Source organism: Macrobrachium rosenbergii, chromosome 32 (assembly GCF_040412425.1).
Source record: "Macrobrachium rosenbergii isolate ZJJX-2024 chromosome 32, ASM4041242v1, whole genome shotgun sequence".
Taxonomy (NCBI): domain Eukaryota; kingdom Metazoa; phylum Arthropoda; class Malacostraca; order Decapoda; family Palaemonidae; genus Macrobrachium; species Macrobrachium rosenbergii.
The window spans coordinates 9,852,755-9,873,905 of record NC_089772.1 but is presented as its reverse complement, the minus strand read 5'-3'; the positions used below and the strand labels follow the sequence as shown (position 1 = coordinate 9,873,905).

At 39.2% G+C, this 21,151-nt stretch overlaps 1 protein-coding gene across 4 annotated transcripts in view; it reads left to right on the top strand.

The window, feature by feature from the left end:
- LOC136855657 (glucose-6-phosphatase 2-like) overlaps window positions 1-21,151 on the top strand; it is a 774,122-nt gene that overhangs the window by 751,789 nt on the left and 1,182 nt on the right. For all 4 annotated transcript variants that reach the window (XM_067132868.1, XM_067132866.1, XM_067132867.1 and 1 more), the window contains 3 exons: window positions 8,639-8,769; window positions 18,966-19,086; window positions 19,540-19,716. In XM_067132868.1, coding sequence (XP_066988969.1) covers window positions 8,639-8,769; window positions 18,966-19,086; window positions 19,540-19,716 — 429 coding nt within the window. The remainder of the gene's footprint in view (window positions 1-8,638; window positions 8,770-18,965; window positions 19,087-19,539; window positions 19,717-21,151) is intronic.

Below are 21,151 nucleotides of genomic sequence, written 5' to 3'. Positions count from 1 at the left end.
CGACAGGGATGAACGTAACGATGGACCGGGAAAATAAACACAAATATTAGGGGACACGGATTATTCTGCATTTATTCATGTCCTTGCGTAATCTATTTGCATTCGTTTTTGATATGGAAATGGCGGGATGGTGCCTGCATTTTGTGCGGAACTAATGGTGTTTCTGCAGTATCCCAAAACAAGTGCGTGTGTTACTCGGACAGAGTATCTTCATCATAATTCTGTCCGCATATCTTACAGAATGTACGAAGCGGTTTTTGAAGTAGAGTAAGCAGTCTGCATTTCATACGCATGAATTATTTCCTGTGCAGATAAACGTACAGGGATTTCCTTTCCATGTTAATCTACCATCAGAACGCTTCATCCCGGGTGTTATGATATTACATCTGGGTACAGAAGGTCGATCAACCCTCATGTCATTGACGTTACTGTGAGCAATTGATTCTCTCTCTCTCTCTCTCTCTCTCTCTCTCTCTCTCTCTCTCTCTCTCTCTCTCAGTTTTGACGTTTTAGTGTGCGTTGCGTTAATCGAGAATGCTTTAGGCACATTTCATCCCTAGGACAGAATTTTTATTCACTTTATTCATTTTACTCAATTATTTATTAGTTTTTAGATCATTCGTGTTTCATTTTTTTCACTCCTCGGAGTCCTCAGAGCCATCTTTGAAGTTTGTTCTCCCTCCCCATACTTTTTTTTTTCTTTTTTTGCGTTCATTTCTGTTTGTGTTTGTCCCTCTACAGTTTTACCTTCCTCGTAACGATCGCTTCTCAATTTGTTTCATCCTCCCCTTGTTTTGCCTCCAGATTATCCTCCACTTGTCGGGATGATCTTTTGATAGAAGGGTTGTCATCTGAAAGGGCCGGCTTTTTTAAGGTCCCTTCCCTCTATTAGTCCATCGGTAAATGCTAATTTCTCTTTCAGGGATTTCCTTGATTTTGTCTCTCCCGTTTTATGGCTGTGTCTTCTTCAGTTCTCCCTCTGAAGGAAATTGCAACTTGCTCTCGCCGCTCTCGGCGACGTCTGAAGTAGGGAGCATTTTTCAGGCGTCTCCCTTTGTTTAGTTTGGGTTTTTTCTCTCTGTTAACTCCTGTGCTTGGCTTTCATCCATTCTCTCCCCGGGAAGTGTTTTTATCACTTTATTCGTTTCAGCTTTTGGTCTCTGAATAAAAGCAGTTTTCGTTTCGGGAGGAAATTCTGTTATTGGGTAGCGTTGTACTGTTACTCAACTTGACGTCTTTGCTGTTATTTTTTATCGTTGCTTTTCTTAACTTTTTTTGTGTATCTGTCGATTGGTTATTGTCTTCGCTACCTTTTATCTCTGGTTTCCTGTAGACATGACGACAAATTCTTTTGAGTGTATTCCCCATTAGGTATTTGACTGCATGAAAAGAGACTTGTTTTCATCGTTTGGTTTTATGCTTTCAGCCACAACCTACGTCATTATTTCCAGTTTCGTTCCAAGAAGATAAGTTTCTCAACAGGAAGAAACCCTGGTTATGATTTATGCTTTTTATTGCATCACGACATCAACTTATTATCCATCAACTTATTATGCAGTGGGGATTTGTTCCCCAAGAAATGTCATAAGCCAACTACATCACCCAGGCACGCCGTAACTATTGGATTGTGGAATGTAACATAGAAATCTCGTTAAGAGTTTAGGTTATGGAAAAGGGTGAGGAACTGCCGCAGCCTGTTCTGCCCTAAAATGGAAAACTGCAGTATCTGCAAAATTTTCGAAATTGAGGCACGCCACCTATTGGGCTCGTGAAACACTAATACACAAGTTACAGCAGTTTCACTCTGTTCTGTATTTTTGCAGATACTGCAGTCTTCCATTTTAGGACAGCGTCAACCCGTCAACCTAAATTTAGCCTTCGTACGCTGATTCCTCGTCAAGGACCAACCACCTAAAACGTGTTGCCTGAAGTCGTAACCTGGCAGTTTTAGGGAGAGATTATTTTCTTGATTCTGATTAGCAGAATCGGCAGAAACATGTTACCGCGCTATCAGTCTTGTTCTTAGAAAACAGAAGTAGCGAAAACATCGAGGAAAATCGCCAGTTCTTTGAGATTAAGATGTTGCGGTAAGTTATTTTAAATGGTATCATTTTGTATGATATTTCATAGTCCTGCGGATGGAACAAGCTTAGTTCTTATATAATCTGAAATGCATAATATTCTTGTCTGGCTTTCGCTTCATACAAATATAGTATACAGCATATCATCTGCGTATATGACCATTTCTTCGCGATGGAAGTTGAAAGTATGAAATCAGTTAATGTGTTTTGAGCGCCAGATCGTTTTAACGGGAAATTGCTGACGCAAATCGTCGAAAGAAGACTGAACCTTTTCGATTAGTATTGGTTACGAACATGACAAGGTAACCTTAGCTCTCTCTCTCTCTCTCTCTCTCTCTCTCTCTCTCTCTCTCTCTCTCTCTCTCTCTCTCTCTGGTGTCATTCCTATCCCGTTCTGTAATTACCGTTGTATTGTTGATTATCCAGAAGACGGCTCCTTAAGCATGATTTGAATCGATTCAGAAAGCAAGATTTCACTGATTGTCCAGCTAGATAATTATTCTGATTAACTGTGATTATTCCAAGAGGTTACTAGCAAAGGGTCAACGCTGAGGTGTAGTGCCTATGGACGAGTGATAGAGGAATGTTCAGAAAAAGAAGTGAACAGACATTTAAGGAAGATCTTTTAGAGAGAGGGAGGGAGAAAGGTGAATAACCTTTTTTTTCAGAACGTTCTGAATCATATTGGGTGTTATGTAAGGACAGGAGATAAGCCGGGGATTATGAACTTTTTCAGAGACAGACCCTTAATTAATGTTTATGGGATTAAAGGGGGATTGGCGAGATGTGGTAGGATTAATGCTGAATTTTAAGCTGGGGACGAGGAAAAAAAAAGTGGTATTTTTTTAAATCTTATTTTAAATCTTTCTGCGCGGAAATAATAAGCGTTTTATCTTAAACGGCTTAAGGACAGAAAATAGATTATCTGTCAACGGGGAAGGGGAGGCCATTACCTCGAAAGGGATTCAGACTGTGAAAAATGAAAATGCTTTAGGGATTAGGAAATAAGCAAATCGTGTTTGGAGAAATTGGAAAGGTAAGAGACCATGTCGAAGATTGTTGTAATCGTAGAGAAGGTAGTTAAACTATGTAATCTCTGCAATTCGTGTGTGTGTGTGTGTGAAAGAGAGAGAGAGAGAGAGAGAGAGAGAGAGAGAGAGAGAGAGAGAGAGAGAGAGAGAGCTCCTTCTCTTATACTGACTGAAGAAGTTCCATATTTATTCCTTGCTGTTCTCTTACGCTCCTAAATTTCATCAGTTCAGAAACTTACTTAAAAATGTACATTTTGTCTTGACAGTTATTTTTGTTCTTATGTTTGAGTCTGGATGATAATCATAATCAATTTGTAGTTTTCTGTAAAACTGTTGTGCCCACTTTGTCTGTCCGCACATTATTCAGTCCGCAATTTTTCTGTCCGCCCTCAGAGTTTGAAAGACTAGAGGGCTGCAAATTGGTGTGTTGATCATCCACCCTCCAATCATCAAACATACCAAATTCCAGCCCTTTAGCCTTAATAGTTTTTATTTTATTTAAGGTTAAAGTTAGCCATGATCGTGCTTCCGGCAGTGATATAGGCCAGGCCACCACTGGGGCGTGGTTAAAGTTTCATGGGCCGCGGCTCATGCAGAATTATACCGAGACCACCGAAAGATAGATCTATTTTCGTTGGCCTCGATTATACGCTGTAGCGGCTGTGCAGAAAACTCGATTGCGCCGAAGAAACTTCATGACTACCATAAATGTCTTCATGATTACCATAACTGTCTTCATGACTACCATAATTGTCTTCATGATTACCATAAATGTCTTCATGACGACCATAATTAACTTCATGAATACCATAATTGTCTTCATGATTACCGTAATTGTCTTCATGATTACCATAAATGTCTTCATGACTACCGTAATTGTCTTCATGATTACCATAAATGTCTTCATGATTACCATAATCATCTTCAAGATTCATAATTGCCCTCATGGTTACCGTAATTGTCTTCATGACTACCATAAATGTCTTCATGATTACCATAACTGTCTTCATGTTACCATAACTGTCTTCGTGATTACCATAATTGTCTCCATGATTCTTAATTGTCCTCATGGTTACCGTAATTGTCTTCATGGTTCATAATTGTCCTGATGATTACCAATGTGTCTTCACGATTCATAACTCATAATTGTCTTCATGATGATCACAGTCTTTTGTCAGGAGATTCTGCATGTTGCTTTAGAACCTGTGCATCTAAACTGTCATGATTATATTTCCGTAACGAAAAGACATCAGTGGATGAAAAGACAGAGCAATTACCGTAGCTGAATACGAACGCTGCAAACTGTACTGGTCATGAAAGCCGCGGCTGAGAACTGCGTCAAATTGCTTTTGTAAGAAGGGAATTGGCGACGCCTTTAAGCCTAATCAACAGGTAATTGCGTTGGGCGTGGCCTCTCTCTCTCTCTCTCTCTCTCTCTCTCTCTCTCTCTCTCTCGCACGATAATGATCCGGGTTCTGTTGACACAGCCTAGAATAATGAAGCAATTGCACTTCATGCGGCTTAAATAGCTCGCGCCTCTAAAATCAATTAACCTTTGGTGAGACCGGTTGGGTAACGGCCTCCCACGCCGTTTATTTTTGTTTGTTCCTTGCTTGATAAATACTGCTTGAGTTTGTCCTTGTACAAGACATGTCTGTCATAAGCCATCGTTTGAATAGACAAGCATCCTTGAATGCTAATGGGACGTTGGGATTAGAACTTCACTTTTCGAATACCAATATTCCACAAATCTTTATTTTCTAAATGGGTTGTTCTTAAATTATGGAAACATTACGCCTGACCCCATGAGCTTTCACTATTTAGAAAAAGTGGATTTTATTGAAGATGACATTTCACGTCAAATATTACAGATAAATTTAAACTGAAAATTTCCCGAATTTGATATAAAAATATTTTTCACTGGAACGCAAAGCCTAGTGTTACAGATATTATAGGTTTTTGTTTTGCTTTTCACTGAGATTAAATAATCGTCATAAATTATACGGCATGTTCATTATTCCTGAACCGAGGTAACACCTGTCCGAGGGTGATACTTACAGCAGTCGGTATTTGCCGAGAGAATTGTACTCCCCATCTGTGGACAATTTAATTCATTTAGTAAATATAGTTTGTAAGTCAAGTAAATGTGTCCATGGATATCTGCCAGTCTAGTTTCCTTGGCAATGGTTTAGACTGTCCGCTGGTATAGTAGTTAGTGTCGTGGCATCCCACTCAGATGTCGCGGGTTCGCGTCTCCCCGAGCACGATGAACAGTCATTGGCTCTGTATCATGATCAGTTACCTCTGCAGTGTTGGGTCTGCGGTGGGAGGTTGAAACCAACATTCTTTGGAAGCTTGAATTTCAAGTCAGTGGCCCCTTTTGTGTGCTTGTTCCATGTGAATAGGTTCCATCTACTGAAGTAATAATAATATAATAATAATAATAATACGACTTTATCCCTTCAATCAATAAAAGGATTTATAAATCCACAGCAGGCATTTTCTTGCTCTTAATATTTCACATTCAGGTGGATGAGAACACAGATGTATGCTAGTATTGCACCAGCCCCGGTTTTTTGGTCATGCCCCTAGGTTACGTTAGGTTAGGTTAAGTTAGATTAGCACTTCGAGGAAAATTTGGGTGTGGGAAACATGAGATTATTTTCAAGAAAATTCTATGGTTAGTTTTTAAGATATGGCGTCCCGCATTTTTCAGGGGAAAGGTCCCGGTACTCGGTTACGTCTCGGGAAAATGGGGACGGGAAGTTCCTCACGCTATCGATTTTTAAATCTACTATTTCATTTCTTTCTGTGCTGATAAGACAGGAAAAGTGAAAACATCCTGAGCCTACTTTATTTTGCTTCGAAATCTCAGAACGGTAGTTATATTTCTCAGTACTTCTGAAGCACTTGCCCCGTGTGTGACTTTTCGTTTGACTCGATTTCCTGCACCACGAAAAATCGACCCAGGAAGACGAAAAAATCGAGTGGGATTTGAAAAGAGCGAGTAATTAAACGCGAACTTCTATCATTCAAACAATTGACAGAAGTGAAGAGCAAAGAAAAGTGGGCGAAAGACTTGGTACAATCTCTAGGGGGATCAGAACTCATTCCTTCTCGTTCTGACACATTACGGGAGATTTGAAAATGTGGTTCTCTCTTAATGCCTCTTGGGAAAGAACCACTTGCCCCTCTAGGTCTATTCATAGTGTACTTTCTTCTTCTTTTCAGCCACCTCTTTGTCTAAATAGGCGCCTCGTCTTTTTATATTTGTGAAGGTACACACATGAAATTTGGGACTATGTTTAGGCATAGCAAAGTAATCTTTCTGTATGTCCGTAAGTAGGATACATTACGGTGACCGGCCACGATTCTTTAAAAAAATTGGAAAGTGAGCTATGGTTCTTTTTGGAAAAGATATTTTATAAATTTGAGAAGTGGCTGAGAATTATCAATCTTTCGTGAGAAGAGGCAAACGTGAGGGAAAATGAGTTGAGACAAAACGGGCGAGGTGTGATGGAAATAACAGCATTACAGTGAAATAAATTAACCTGATGATGGTGTGTTGACTCATTTTTTGAAAGAGAAGAGCGTGACACTAGCTAAACATTATGACTGCAGAATCAAATTTTAGGAAATAAAGTTTGACAGGGCTGGGAATACAAGAATAAATAAAAGTAATATAAAAAAAATGGCTAAAAACAGTCGAGTTGGAGTGTTTGAAAGACATGTGTATAGGTATGTGGGGTGTAGTATGTTGAATGCAGTAGACAAAAGGATTATTAGTTTACCTTTGCAGTGGGAATTCTGTATTTTTATATGGTAGAGGCTTTGTGAGAAAGAAAGTAATGTCTTTTCAGAGGCTTTTTTCCTGTATTGTTCCTGTTTATTGGTGTTCACAAACACGTCAACACACACACACACACACACACACATATATATATATATATATATATATTCTTAGGCATGTGATAACGTAAAATTTTATTGTTCTCTCTCTCTCTCTCTCTCTCTCTCTCTCTCTCTCTCTCTCTCTCTCTCTCTCTCTCTCTCTCTCTCTAGATTTCAACTAGAGCCCCTTACCTTGTATTCACCCTTTTCAATCCTAATTCTTCGAAAGATAAAGGATCTTTGAGTATGGGTACTTAGCGATGTTTCAATGGCAGGATTTGTTAACTGTAAACAGTTCCGATTTTAACGTTCTAGTCTCGTAAGAAATCTTTTGTCTCCCATTTACTGCAGCCAGAGAATAAGACGCCATTGCATAGTGAGAGAGCCCTTAGGGAATATTTATTAAAGGCTTCCTTGCTCGACGCGACCTAGGTATTACCCCACTGCTAAGTTGATGGACACGGAGTATCTTTATTTATTGTAACGCTGTATGATAAACAGCTTCACTTTCCAGGGTAGTTTTTGAATGAATCTAGAACTCCTTTTTGTAATCTTTGTCCTGGAAGAACAGATCTCTTGTTTTCTGTTCTGAAAACCCTGATCTCTTAATTCAGATAAGAATAGAGGAGAAATACCACAACTCTTATCCATGAACGGACCACCAATTCATTTGTTCCCCGAAGGTAAGCAGCGTAGTTTCATTTCATTGATTCATTTATGAAAACGCGTGAAGTGGAACAGTTATAGTAAAGAAAAAAAGGAAGTGGTGGCACGCCGCCCCCTTCTTTTTCTGGCAGACACCTTTTCATCTTCGTTAGCTTTGTCAGGCAATATTTTTCGGTCTATCTTATTCTTCGATGTAAAGCGAGTTGCATAAATCGGCGGACACGTTTTTTTGGGTGGCAAACTTCCCACTGTCAGATTTTCACGTAAATTCACAGTCCGTCTGCTTGAGCGTGTAATATCATTTGTCGCAATTTCAGTTTTGTGTCATCAAATCCTGTTAGAACTCCATTTTACGACCCATTTTCTCTCGGGGAAACCGCAACATAAATATATATTGTAAACGTAGGTTTTGTCTCGTCCCCGCTAATGCTGATGTTGAAAGGAGCTTGAAGAGCGGAAAACTGAAGTGAATTATTGTGACATGTTCTGGATTCTGTTTTCGACTGGTCGTGCTCGTTTGGGGCATTAAATCCTTCCGGAAATTAAAGAAATAAAATGCTTGACCGTTATTTCTCTCTCTCTCTCTCTCTCTCTCATCCATCCAGGAATTAAAGAAATAAATACCTGGACGTCATCTCTCTCTCTCTCTCTCTCTCTCTCTCTCTCTCTCTCTCTCTCTCTCTCCGTTGTTATCATTTAGAGTTCCTCGTCTCTATGGACATATTTGAAGAATTTTGTCGTAAAAAAGTACAAGATATTCCACCAGACAACATTTTTCAAGTTTTATTATAAGAAGCCATCATCTGTCACAAGTATGTTGTCCACATCCAGCATTTCCTCGAATACTGTTACCTTTTCCAAAATAACAAACAAGTGTATTGTTATTTAACATCATTATCTCTCGTTTTTCACGGTAGTTTTCAATACTTCCTTTATAATTTCTCATTGGTAACATTCTTCTTTCCACAGAGATCAACAGAAGAAACTGGCTAAGCGCCTGACCTGGTTGGCTTACGGCGGCTGGATGGCTTTAGTCATCGTTGCTCGAGTGTATGTGGCTGCGCACTTCCCCCATCAGTGCATATACGGAGCTCTGATTGGTAAGCGGAGTTTAGTTCAGTAGATTTGTCAGTGTATCTTTGCTTACTACACGAGTAATTGTTGCATAGGTTTGGTCCCAGAAGTCGTCTTGACACTAACCCCTTTTTCGTAACTTAGCATCTATCTCATGGGTTCCCAAGCTTTTTGTTCTTCTGTGCCCCTTGGGCATTTTTATAGATTCGTGTGTACCCCTAAGAATTGAGGATGAAAAAGAAAAACAGTGAATTTGATATTGTGGTATAATTTTATTATGAAATCTGTATGTGTAGAGTAAGGCTTTGCTTACTAAAATGAGGAAATAATAAAATAAAAGACACGACATTTGCAATCTCAGTGTACCCCCTGAAGAGCACAAATGTACCACTAGGGGTACATGTGTAGGTTGGGAACCCCTGCTATCTGTTGGGAGACCGCAATTATTTACGGTAATCCCAATCACCAAGCGTCTTTTATGGGGTCTGTGTCACTGATCGCTCATGAAGAACGTTGAAAAACAATAATTTCCTTATATTTTTTCTTAGTTTTCTGTAAAAGAAAAATATTGTGCCGGCTTTGTCTGTCCGTCCGCACTCTTTTCTGTCCGCCCTCAGATCTTAAAAAATACTGAGGCCAGAGGGCTGCAAATTGGTATGTTGATTGTCCACCCTCCAATCATCAAACATACCAAATTGCAGCCCTCTAGCCTCAGTAGTTTTTTATTTTATTTAAGGTTAAAGTTAGTCATAATCGTGCTTCTGGCAACGATATAAGGCAGACCACCACCGGACCATAGTTAAAGTTTCATGGGCCGCGGCTGACACAGCATTATACCGAGACCACCGAAAGATAGATCTATTTTCGATGGCCTTGATGTTAAGCTGTACAGAAACCTCGATTGCGCCGAAGAATTTTCTTAGTTTGTTTCAAGGGACAAAACAAGAGGTGCAAGCCCTGGATCCAACTTTTAAAGGTCCTATACATCAATTACAGTATAGGTTTCGATCCTTTTTTTTTTTTTTTTTTTTTTTTTTGAGGTTGGGGGAATGTTCTTTGTTCATTTCTTCATTATCGAAACCACTCGTTAAAACAGTTCTTATACAGTATATATATGCAGGGTTCATATGAAGAGAGAAAGTGGTGTATGCTCTATTAATCAGAGCCACATTTCCAGTATTTATATAAAATAAATGTTGCACATTATCCATGTGATATAAAAGGAAAGGATGTTCAACTTCACGCCCGTGTTATTGATAAGTGAAATAATTAAAATGAATTTAAATAAATGCGAAAAGTATTAGTTTTTTTAAAATGAATTTATAAGTTTTATATAAATACTGGATACCTCACTGGATTCAGAAATAAAAGACTTGGACAACAAAAGGAACTGCTCTCTCTCTCTCTCTCTCTCTCTCTCTCTCTCTCTCTCTCTCTCTCTCTCTCTCTCTCTCTCTCTCATAGTCTTTTTATTAAATGACCATTCTTTAAACACTGGTAATAACGGTGATAAAAGATTCGTGAACACCTGCACGAAGTCACTCACGAAGGTCTGCACGAAGTCACTCTGAAGTCACCTTGTCAAGGTGGTCAGGGCAAGCCTTCGAAACTGGTGCTTGTTATCTGGAAGTTATGGGACTATCGTTTCCAGATACCCCGAGTGATCTTAGAATTTTTCCAGCGTTTTTACAGTCTGTGAAAACTAAAATCGTTCTTTGCCCTTTTCTGTACACTGCTTATTCTTTTCTTTTTTGGAATGGAATATGGAGTTTAGGCCAAAGGCCAAGCACTGGGACCTATGAGGTCATTCAGCTCTGGAAAGGAAATTGGGGCTAGGTAGGTTTGAAAGGTGTAACAGGAGGAAAACCTGGCTGTTGAACTTTGAAATAATTGTTAGGAGAGGGTGGATAGCAAAATGGAAGAAAGATGTGAATGGAGGTACAGTAAAAAGAACGGAAGGGGTTGCAGCTGTGGGCCGAAGGGACGCTACAAAAAAACCTGTTAACCTGTAAGCTATCGTTTGAATCCCAACAGCCAACCAATTCTGGTCGATGAATGTCTCCGTAGGATTTGATGGCGGTTGAGGTATACAATGTATGAGTGTATTTCCTACTTATTTTGTCATTTCTGTTGTGGAATGATCAAATTTTGACAGAAATTAAAAGAAAGGATCAACGATGTGTTGAACAAGATGTACACAACGGTTGTAAGCTGAAACTTTTAGATTTGCGATTACGACATGGGGGCGGGGTCTTACCTCTCAGGCAAGATTGGTTTTAAAGTATCCGATTAAAGTAGATAACAATTTCGCCACATTATTTGAAGACATTTTAGTTTTCTGCAAAAGACAGCTATTGAGATGGCTATTAGTCTCTCTGTCCGCCCTCAGATCTTAAAAACCACTGAGGCTAGAGGGCTGCAAATTGGTATGTTGGTCCTCCGCCCTCCAATCATCACACATACCAAATTGCAGCCCTCTAGCCTCAGTTGTTTTATTTTATTTACGGTTAAAGTTAGGTGCCAACACCGGACCGTGGATGAAAGTTTCATGAGCGGCGGCTGAGAGTTTCGTACAGCAATATACGCTGTACAGACAACTCGATTGCGCCGAAGTTTCTTCGGCGCATTTTTTACTTGTTTTATCACCTCCGATAAGCTTATGATTTTTACTCCCCTCAGTGGGGTAGTGCCGGCAGTGCACCCCATGCGGCAAACTGTAGGCATTACTTAAGGCACAAAGAACAAGCTTAATTAATGTCTGTCTCAAAATAACGGTGTGATACAGACCTGTCGCCGGAGTTGCCGACGCGTCGCCGCGGGTCGCCCTCACTCTTCATTCAATAATGCCGGGAGGGCTGCTCAAAGGGTGGAAGCTCCGTCGAAACATCTCTCGAGCGCCCTTGCGGTCTTCCCTCCGCCGGGCTCTCCTTTTGCAGCGTTTCATCAAAGCCGATTTAATTAAGAGATTGGGCGACGTCAAATCTAGACCTCGCATTCATGCTTTGCATGCCTTGCAGTCAGGCTGCCTGCTCTCGTTTGCCCTTCTAGACATGAAATTTTCTCTCTCTCTCTCTCTCTCTCTCTCTCTCTCTCTCTCTCTCTCTCTCTCTCTCTCTCTCTCTCTCTCTGTATATACATACATACATATGTATACAGATATATATATATACATAATCGGAGATCGTTTGAGCAGTTGCATGATAGAGGAGGCCATGTGCAATTTGAGGGAACACTTTGTAAGGATAAAAAGTTGTTCACAGAGAAGTCATTGCAGAGAGAAATATATATATATATACACATAATCGGAGATCGTTTGAGCAGTTGCATGATAGAAGAGGCCGTGTGCAATTTGAGGGAACACTTTGTAAGGATAAAAAGTTGTTCACAGAGAAGTCATTGCAGAGAGAAATATATATATATATATATATATATATATATATATATATATATATATATATATATATATATATATATATATATATATATATATATATACATAATCGGAGATCGTTTGAGCAGTTGCATGATAGAGGAGGCCATGTGCAATTTGAGGGAACGCTTTGTAAGGATAAAAAGTTGTTCTCAGAGAGGTAATTGCAGAAAGAAATGGATCTCAGAATAAGAAATGCAGGTGGATAGGCGGCGATGCTGTCTGAACTGAATGCAGTCCTGGGTCAATGGAGTGAGTATTTTGAAGATTTATAACATATTATTATTATTATTATTATTATTATTATTATTATTATTATTATTATTATTTCATTGGATGAAATGTATTCAAATGCAACAAGCACACCAAAGGAGCCATTGACTTGAAATTCAAGCTTCCAAAGAATGTTGGTTTCAACCTCCCACCGCAGCAGACCCCACCCCCACTGCAGCAGGAACTGATCATGATACAGAACCAGTGATTTTTGAAACCCATCACAAAACCAGTGAAAAATGCGCCGAAGAAACGAGTTTTCTGTACAGCGTATAATGCTGTATGAAACTCTCAGCCACGGCCTATGAAACTCCCAGCCGAGGCCCATGAAACTTTCAGCCACGGCTTGGTTGTGGCCTGTGTTGTTGGCACCTATAGCGGTGCCAGACGCATGATCATGGCTAACTTTAACCTTAAATAAAATAAAAACTACTGAGGTTAGAGGGCTGCAATTTGGTATGTTTGATGATTGGAGGGTGGATGATCAACATACCAATTTGCAGCCCTCTAGCCTCAGTAGTTTTTAAGATCCGAGGGCGGACAGAAAAGTGCGGACGGAAAGACAATTAGCCATCTCAATAGTTTTCTTTTACAGAAAACTAAAAGGTGATTCGTTGTTTTCCAAACAGTATAGTTTTGATGTTTACACATCTTCCAGCATTTTAATGATGTAGATAATTGATTCGCATCATTTTGAGTGTGTTTCATCTTGAGATTTTATCCTGGTCTTGCCCTCGCTATTGTTATAACTTGATGTTCTAGATAGAATTATTCGGTGTTGCTTTAAAACATTCCAATTGATTTGTTGCCTTTTCCATTCTGCACCTTAGACTTACTGAATTTGTTAGCACTTGGCCAACGACCTTTCGTCCTTGGTGACATAAAGTGTTGTGAGATCAAGTCTCATAAAAACTCGTCGCTCTCATGCTGCCTAAAACAAGGTTAACAGCAGGCCTGTTTTCCTTCATGGTGGTGTATAGCTCTTACATAGATGTTTTATGTACTTCGATTAGAGAAACATTATCCGGTTGAGGATTTTAACTCACCCCTGCCACGGCGGGTGATCCCCGCAGGAGGGTAGTGCCGCCAGTGCACCTCACGGGGTGCACTGTAGGTGTTGCTGAAGGTTCTTTGCAGCGTGCCTTCGGCCCCTAGCTGCAATCGCTTTCGTTCCTTTTACTGTACCTCCATTCTTATTTATCTTTCTTCCATCTTGCTCTCCAAACAATTATTTTATAATGTTACTGCGAGGTTTTCCTCCTGTTACACCTTCCAGACCTACCTACCCTCATTTTCCTTTCCAGCGCTGAATGACCTTATAGGTCCCAGTGCTTGGCTTTGGCGTAAACTCTATATTCCATTCCATTCCACAGCGGTTGATGTCTCCACCAATATTCCCTCTCCTCCGCTACTGAGGGTAGAGGGCTGCAAATTGGTATGTTGATCATCCACCCTCCAATCATCAAACATACCAGATTGCAGCCCTATAGCCTCAGTAGTTTTTATTTTATTTAAGGTTAAAGTTAGCCAGAAACGTGCTTCTGGCAACGATATAGGATAGGCCACCACCGGCCCGTAGTTAAAGTTTGGTGGGCCGCGGCTCATACAGCATTATACCGAGACCACCTAAAGGTAGATCTATTTTCGGTGGCCTTGATTATACGCTGTGCAGAAAACTCGATTGTGCCGAAGAACTTCGGCGCATTTTTTACTTGTTTTCTTTTGCTGCCAACGTGGGATTTTATTACGCTTCCATATTTCCCCTGTATCATAGATAGAGATTTTCCATGCGTTCAGAAATGCGTCAGCCCAATTATCAGTATATGAACTACAATATAAACATCCTAATAAAAAGTTTTATCAAGCGTTGGGAAGAAATTCAAAGAAATTTAATGGAATTCAGCCAAACGTTAACGTTTATATATTTATCTTTTGACTGACTTTCTTGCCTCGTGAAATTTTATAAGTCATATAACTCACTCCTTAAAAATCTATTGGCATTTTGGTTTATATTGCTTGCTAAATTGTGGGGAAGAATCATATGATACGCCCACGTATCTGTGCTTGCATTGGCCAAGAATTTATGACATGATAAACTTTCATATTTTATAGAATTTCTGTCTCGTGCGAATTATTATCCAGTATTTCGGTTTCAGATCCCAGATCCCACGCCGCATATTGCAGTCGAGAATTGTGAGGATATTCATTTCAGATCACTGTCATTTTTTCATTTAAAACAGTAGTTGAGGGACAGTTTCTGTTAATTGATTAAGGGTTGTTCAAAGAATGTATTTGCTTGTGATAGCAAGTGATTTTAATTAATCAAAGGTTATTTAAGGAATGCATGTGCAAGTGATCAGGTGTGATTTTAGTTATTTAATGGTTATTTAAAGAATGTATCTGTATGTGACAACATGGGATTTCATTAAAATCAAGAAAATGCTGATGTCGGCATTTTTGGGGAATCGTAATACCTAAAAAATGTATCTTCACCTAAGTGAATTCCTGATGGAGACCCAACAGTGATGCATTTTCTCCAGTATTGTTTTCTCACTTTGCCCTCAGGCTTTCGAGAATTCGTCTACAGACGCTTCTGTAACTGACAACCTCAGATACGCACCCGGATGGCCGGAAATGTCAATTAATTTCCTTGAATAATCCAGATCCCAGCGGGAAGGTGTCCCCTTGCACCTCGTCAATTCACCGGCTTTAGCTGCTACAATAATACGTACATTACATTACATTCTGGTAGGTTTCAGCCCTCGAAGCCATCTTGGATGCTTAGTTTTTGTCCCGCTGCGAACACTAGAGAGCTGGTGGTACCGTCAGTGCACCTCATGCGGTACACTGCAGGCATTGCTACAAGGTTCTTGTAGCGTTCCTTCGGCTCCTAGCTGCAGCATTTCATTCCTTTTCTTGTGCCTCTGTTCGTATTCTCTTTTTTCCATCTTACCTTCCACCCTCTCCTAACAAATGATTCATAGTGTTACGCCTTTCAAACCTTTGTCAGTATCCGTTTCAGCGCTGAATGACTTCAGAAAAAATCCTCTCTCTCTCTCTGTCTCTCTCTCTCTCTCTCTCTCTCTCTCTCTCTCTCTCTCTCTCTCTCTCTCTCTCTCTCTCTCTCTCTCTCTCTATGTAAAGCCGATGAACTGCTCTTATACAGTCCTAGAACGTAGGTGGTGCAGAGGGGACCTATTCCCGCTGGGATCTAGATTATTCAAGGATATTAATTGACATTTATGCCCGTCTAAATTCACATCTTAGGTTGTCAGTTATAGAAGCGTTTCCATACGGAATCTATTAAGCCTTGCGCCCAAAATGAAAACAGTAACGGCGACAATGCAATGTTACGGAGTTTGTATCGGAAATTCACAGATTCTAGGAAGATTTAATGTTGAAAAAGTATAACTTCAGAAATTAAAGTGCCGACTCTTTCTGCTGTTAAATAAGGTCCAAAAATCTAATATTTATGGCTCGAAGCTAAAATTACGTCTGCTCTAGCAAATTTTCATTTCACTGTAATTTTTTTGATAAACACAGACATCCCATTAGATGTCTCATGTTACAAACTGTTAGCCAGGATTGTTAATGCAGGATATAATTATATTGTTTCACATTTACCTGAGTTTATCAAGGTGAGGTAAGGAATTCCACTATTTACAGTTTTATGAACAGAAAGCATAGAAAATCAAGGAATAATCCCTTTACTGAACTTAGTAGAACTTTTACATAGCTGATTAAGACACGAACACAAGAAGAGTCATCAAGAGCTCTCTCTCTCTCTCTCTCTCTCTCTCTCTCTCTCTCTCTCTCTCTCTCTCTCTCCTACATGGCGGTTCCCCATTCTCGTGTTTTGAAATATATAATGTTACTTCAAGATTGAGTAAAAACGCAGGTGTGCTCTTGATATGGAACTATCAAAAGCACTTCGAGTGATGATATTTAAGTCCTTTTCTTTTGAGCCAACTTAAAATTAACATGTGAACCGAGTCAGTTTTATTCCATGGATTATGTTTCGCCTCTTTCCACAAAATTCTCTTCAGCCAGGTATAGCAGTAAATTCCCTGTCTTCTGAAATACTCTCTTTCGTAAGTTTTTTAACATGAGAGAGGAAGCATAGGTCCTGTTTTTCCTTTCAAGTTTGGGTTTTTTTACGAGGAAGTTTCACGCCAAATATTTTTTATTATATTCGGCTAATGGAAGGCAACCCTACAACAAGTATGTCTCTCCTGGGAGGAAACGATCTCTCTCTCTCTCTCTCTCTCTCTCTCTCTCTCTCTCTCTCTCTCTCTCTCTCTCTCTCTCCATTAATCTTCCAGTGTGTGTGTGTGTGTGTGTGTTTGTGTTGTGCGTCTGGTACTCAAAAGTGGTCTGGCCCCCTAAGTACTTTACTGTAGTTCGTAAAACTTTATTTTCTATTTATTTTTTAAACTGAATGGAAAAAAAAAAGAAAGTTGCTTGGAAATTTCAAGCTTGGGCAATTTGATGTTATGTCAGATGTATTTCAGCGCTAAATAACGTTTCGCTATGTCAAAAGCAAAGCATTTAGTTTATGTGGTAGCTTTCTATAATCCTGCTAAATCCCATTTTGTACGTTGAAAAAGTATTTTGCGTACGTTTTATATACTGTATATTCATATGTATATTTATAACATATATGTATATATATAGATACACATACACGCACACACACACACACGTGTATATATATATATATATATATATATATATATATATATATATATATATATATATATATATATATATATATATATATATATATATACACAAATATAGTGTGTGTGTAAAAGTACCTTTTATAATCATCTTGTCAAGATTTTCGTTTTTCTTTTCATTTTTTTTCTGATTAAAAGTCGCTGCTTCTTGGAGAAGTTTTCTTAATTAAGAAGCTGATAAGAAATGAGCAGTCCAGTGCCTTTATCCAGCTCGGGCCCAGATAAAAGAGGAAAAGGAATGGAAAAGGGAGAGAGAGGATTGGTGCTTGACCCCAAGGAAGGATAGAAGGTTGCAAGTGTCGAGGGCGACAGAGAATATTTGCTGGTAACGTGAAAGAAACAATCAGCGAACCTTGTCATCGGGATTAGTGGTTTTCCCAAAGTGGGTGTGAAGCGAGTTGTTCTGACGTCGCTGTTGTTCCCCTTTTGGGAGCCAGGTTACAGTTTTGCTACAACAACACCCGCTGTTCAGAGCGGACGATCGTCTGTTATGATTCATGGTTGCCTGAAAGGTGGAATTTGAAAGTATTAGTGAAAAATTTGTCTTTATAATCAGTACCCTTTGTTTTTTTAAAGAATGGTGATAGCCGAAATCTTTATTGAGAATAACGTGAGTGTTTAGTCCTATAACCTTTCAGAATTATACGTATTCAAACACTGGCAGAGGCTCAAATATTCTAAAGACATTGCCAAAACAACACTGACTATTGCGAAGACAGAAAACCTCGTTACGAGGATTTTTGTTTTCTCTCTCTCTCTCTCTCTCTCTCTCTTTTTCCCGATTACGTAATCCTGCTTGAAAGGAGCAAGGTGCGTAGTGTGTCTATTCTTCAGTGTCTATTCTTCAGCCTTACAACCCACACTGCTCTTGTTGCTCTTCCATAATAATTAGTGCAAAGTTGGGAAATGAAAGATACTCCCACAGAGCTTGTCTTCCTCCCCAGTGCGTTTTATACAATCACATTTCCTTTGTTTGAACTCCTATACGTGTTTTGCTCATGACTCGAATTTTCATAATCATCACTTCATTCTTTCATGTTAGAAGACTCTTCATAATGAGTTCGTAAAGAATCTTGTATCACTCACTCTTCGTCTGTCAGTTCTAGTCACAAGAACATGTGTAAATGGGGAGTCTTCAGCGTTGTACAGATCACTGCCTTCCAATATTTTTTTTTTATGTTCAGTGATGATGAAATTCATCAAGTATCCTATTTACATAAAGGAAAGGTTCAGGGAGAATGGAATTCATCAAGGATTCTAATTACATTAAGGAAAGGGTTCAGTGATGAAATTCATCAAGTGTCCTATTTACATAAAGGAAAGGTTCAGAGAAAGTGGAATTCATCAAGCATCATATTTACTTGAAGGAAAGGGTTCGCCCTCAGCTCGGACATCTGAGCAACCACCCACCACGTCTCCACGTTTCAGTTTTATTCTCTGGAGATTGAGTCTCCAGATCGAGTGTGCAGCTGCATTTTCGTTCTCAAACACCGGTCCATCTTCCGTGCCCCATCTTTTTAACTTGAGGGTAATAGTTGCCAGCGAATGATGCCTGAAAAACACCCTCTCATTGCTGAGATGCAAACGATTCTTTCATTAGCTCAGCATAGTTTCTCAGAGTCCAAACATCTACAGTGCTAACCAAATTGCAAGGACAGTAATCAGTTGCTTAGGAACTTGAGAATGTTTCCATTTTTGCCATTATGTAATTCACTGTTTAAATAGTCGGAATATATGAGAGTATCTTCACCTTCTTCTTCTTCTTCTTCTTCCTTTGCAGGCTTCCTGATCGCAGTGTTAGTGTCGAGGACGCCCTCTCTGCATGTCCTTTCGAGACGTCAGTATGTCATGATTTCCGCTGCCATCATCGTCACAGTCCTCGGAATGTACTTCATTGTCTTGTGAGTTTTTATGTACATTAATACCTTCTGTTCGGTTAGTATTATTATTATTATTATTATTATTATTATTATTATTATTATTATTATTATTATTATTATTATTATTATTATTATTATTATTATTAAAATATTTTTCATCTAGAGTTGTCTGTCCCTTACATCATGAATTAATCTCTTCAACTCTCTCTCTCTGTCGAACGTAGGCTGAACATTTATCAGAAATCTGGATAATTGTGTTATTTTGTAATCGAGAACTAGAGTCCAAACGTCCCCTTTTTCACGTTCCAGTGAGAAAGTCTATAGGTTGTTTTTGGGGAAATGATTCGCGGTCGACGTGTAGAACTCAGATTCCAGAAACCAAACACTCGAGTCCCATAACGCTTCGTCACTTCCCTAACCATTTTATCCTTATTTTTCACAAATGAAATACATTTTTCTGTTGTCTCCCTACAGGGCAATGGGAAGCAACGTGCTGTGGTCAGTCGAGAAGGCCATCAAGTGGTGCGTCCAGAGATCGTATATTCACATCGACTCGACTCCTTTCTACTCCTTCTCGAGGTACTCCGGAGTCTCCCTCGGCCTCGGCCTCGGCCTCTCCTCGAAATGGTTCAGGAAAACGGATCAGAGCAGGCGAGTAACTCTCGGGTTTTTCGTTTCCAAGAATATGATCAAGTGGCGAAAATTGTAGAGAGCTTTTGATTAGGATCGCTGTTCGTAGGTTTGATATGGTCGTAGCTGATAATCGTACGATGATTTATAAGAATATGTAATTGAAAATTTGTTTAGCCATTTGTTTGTAAACGGCACTAAATTCATCAAACTAATAACAGTAGGATTTCGTAAAAACGCGTCATTTCACAATATTCGTCGAGACCTTTCCTCTGAGGGGCCGTTTTTAACGTCAACTTGAATCAAATGCAAGCTCGGTTGAACTGCTTTTTGAGAAGACTTTAAATATTCAGAAAGTGTTCTCAGAAAGTTTTTCAGTCCATGCTCCCTGAGTTTTGATATTCACGACACTTTATTAAACATCTTGGATATCAAAAAACCTTGGGTAAACATTTATTTGCCCAGATTAACTTAAGCTTTCTAGTGTAAATTTAATTTTGGCAATCTTAGAAAAGAAACATGTTGTTCAAAGGTTGAAGATTTTTCGCAGTAACGTATTGGATTTCATGATGAATCAGAACCTTGGAGTTTTTGGGCTTTTTGAATGCCCTACGAACATGTTAATTAAAACTACGTGAACATATACGTGTTGATGGACGTTTTGATTGCCCTGAGCTACTAAAATATGATCACTGAGGTTCCAAGGGTTCTCATTACACTTAATAGTTTTTTTTTTATAAACTTTTATTGCTCATCAGCATCACGACTGTAATTGAAGCACCGTGAAAGTTGTTGGAACTTGAACCACTAAGACATTACTCTATATTTGTTTTCTTCTGCTGAATAGAGTCAGTTGATGAATTAATAGCAGTTGTTTCTTCTCAGGCACAGCCAAAAGCAGAGTGTCCGTCAGTTCTCTTATTGATGATAACTTGAAAACTTAGTTCTCTCCTTGTTTTGTCATTGCGATGCGGACTTTTAATTCTGGCTTGTGTAATGTCAGCAGCTAAACATTGGCCGTTCGTTCCCTTAGATATGGAAGTACGAGTGCGCTGTCCATTATATCACATTTCATTTTAAGTTCTGTATTCTGCCTGAGTATTTCTATTTGGAAGGTGACCCATAAGATTGCCGACTTTATCGAGTAATAATTTCCCTTAAAGTACCCTGTAGGAAGTACATTATGCTGAGTATTGTAGATTTCTGGACTTTAGTTATTCATTTTATAATGATGGTATTTTAGCTAAATGTAGTGGTAAATTAAATAAGGAATTGGTATTTGGATATAGCGTCATAATTAAATGGGCATTATATCTGTGTAGAAAACAGGGTTGCCACCCGTTCTGTAAAATACAGATTCGTTCAGTACTGGAGAGTGAAATGTTGCGCTCTGTATTGAACCAACACAGAACGCCATTTGTCCTGTATTTGTCCGTCTGAACATCATTATTTTAAA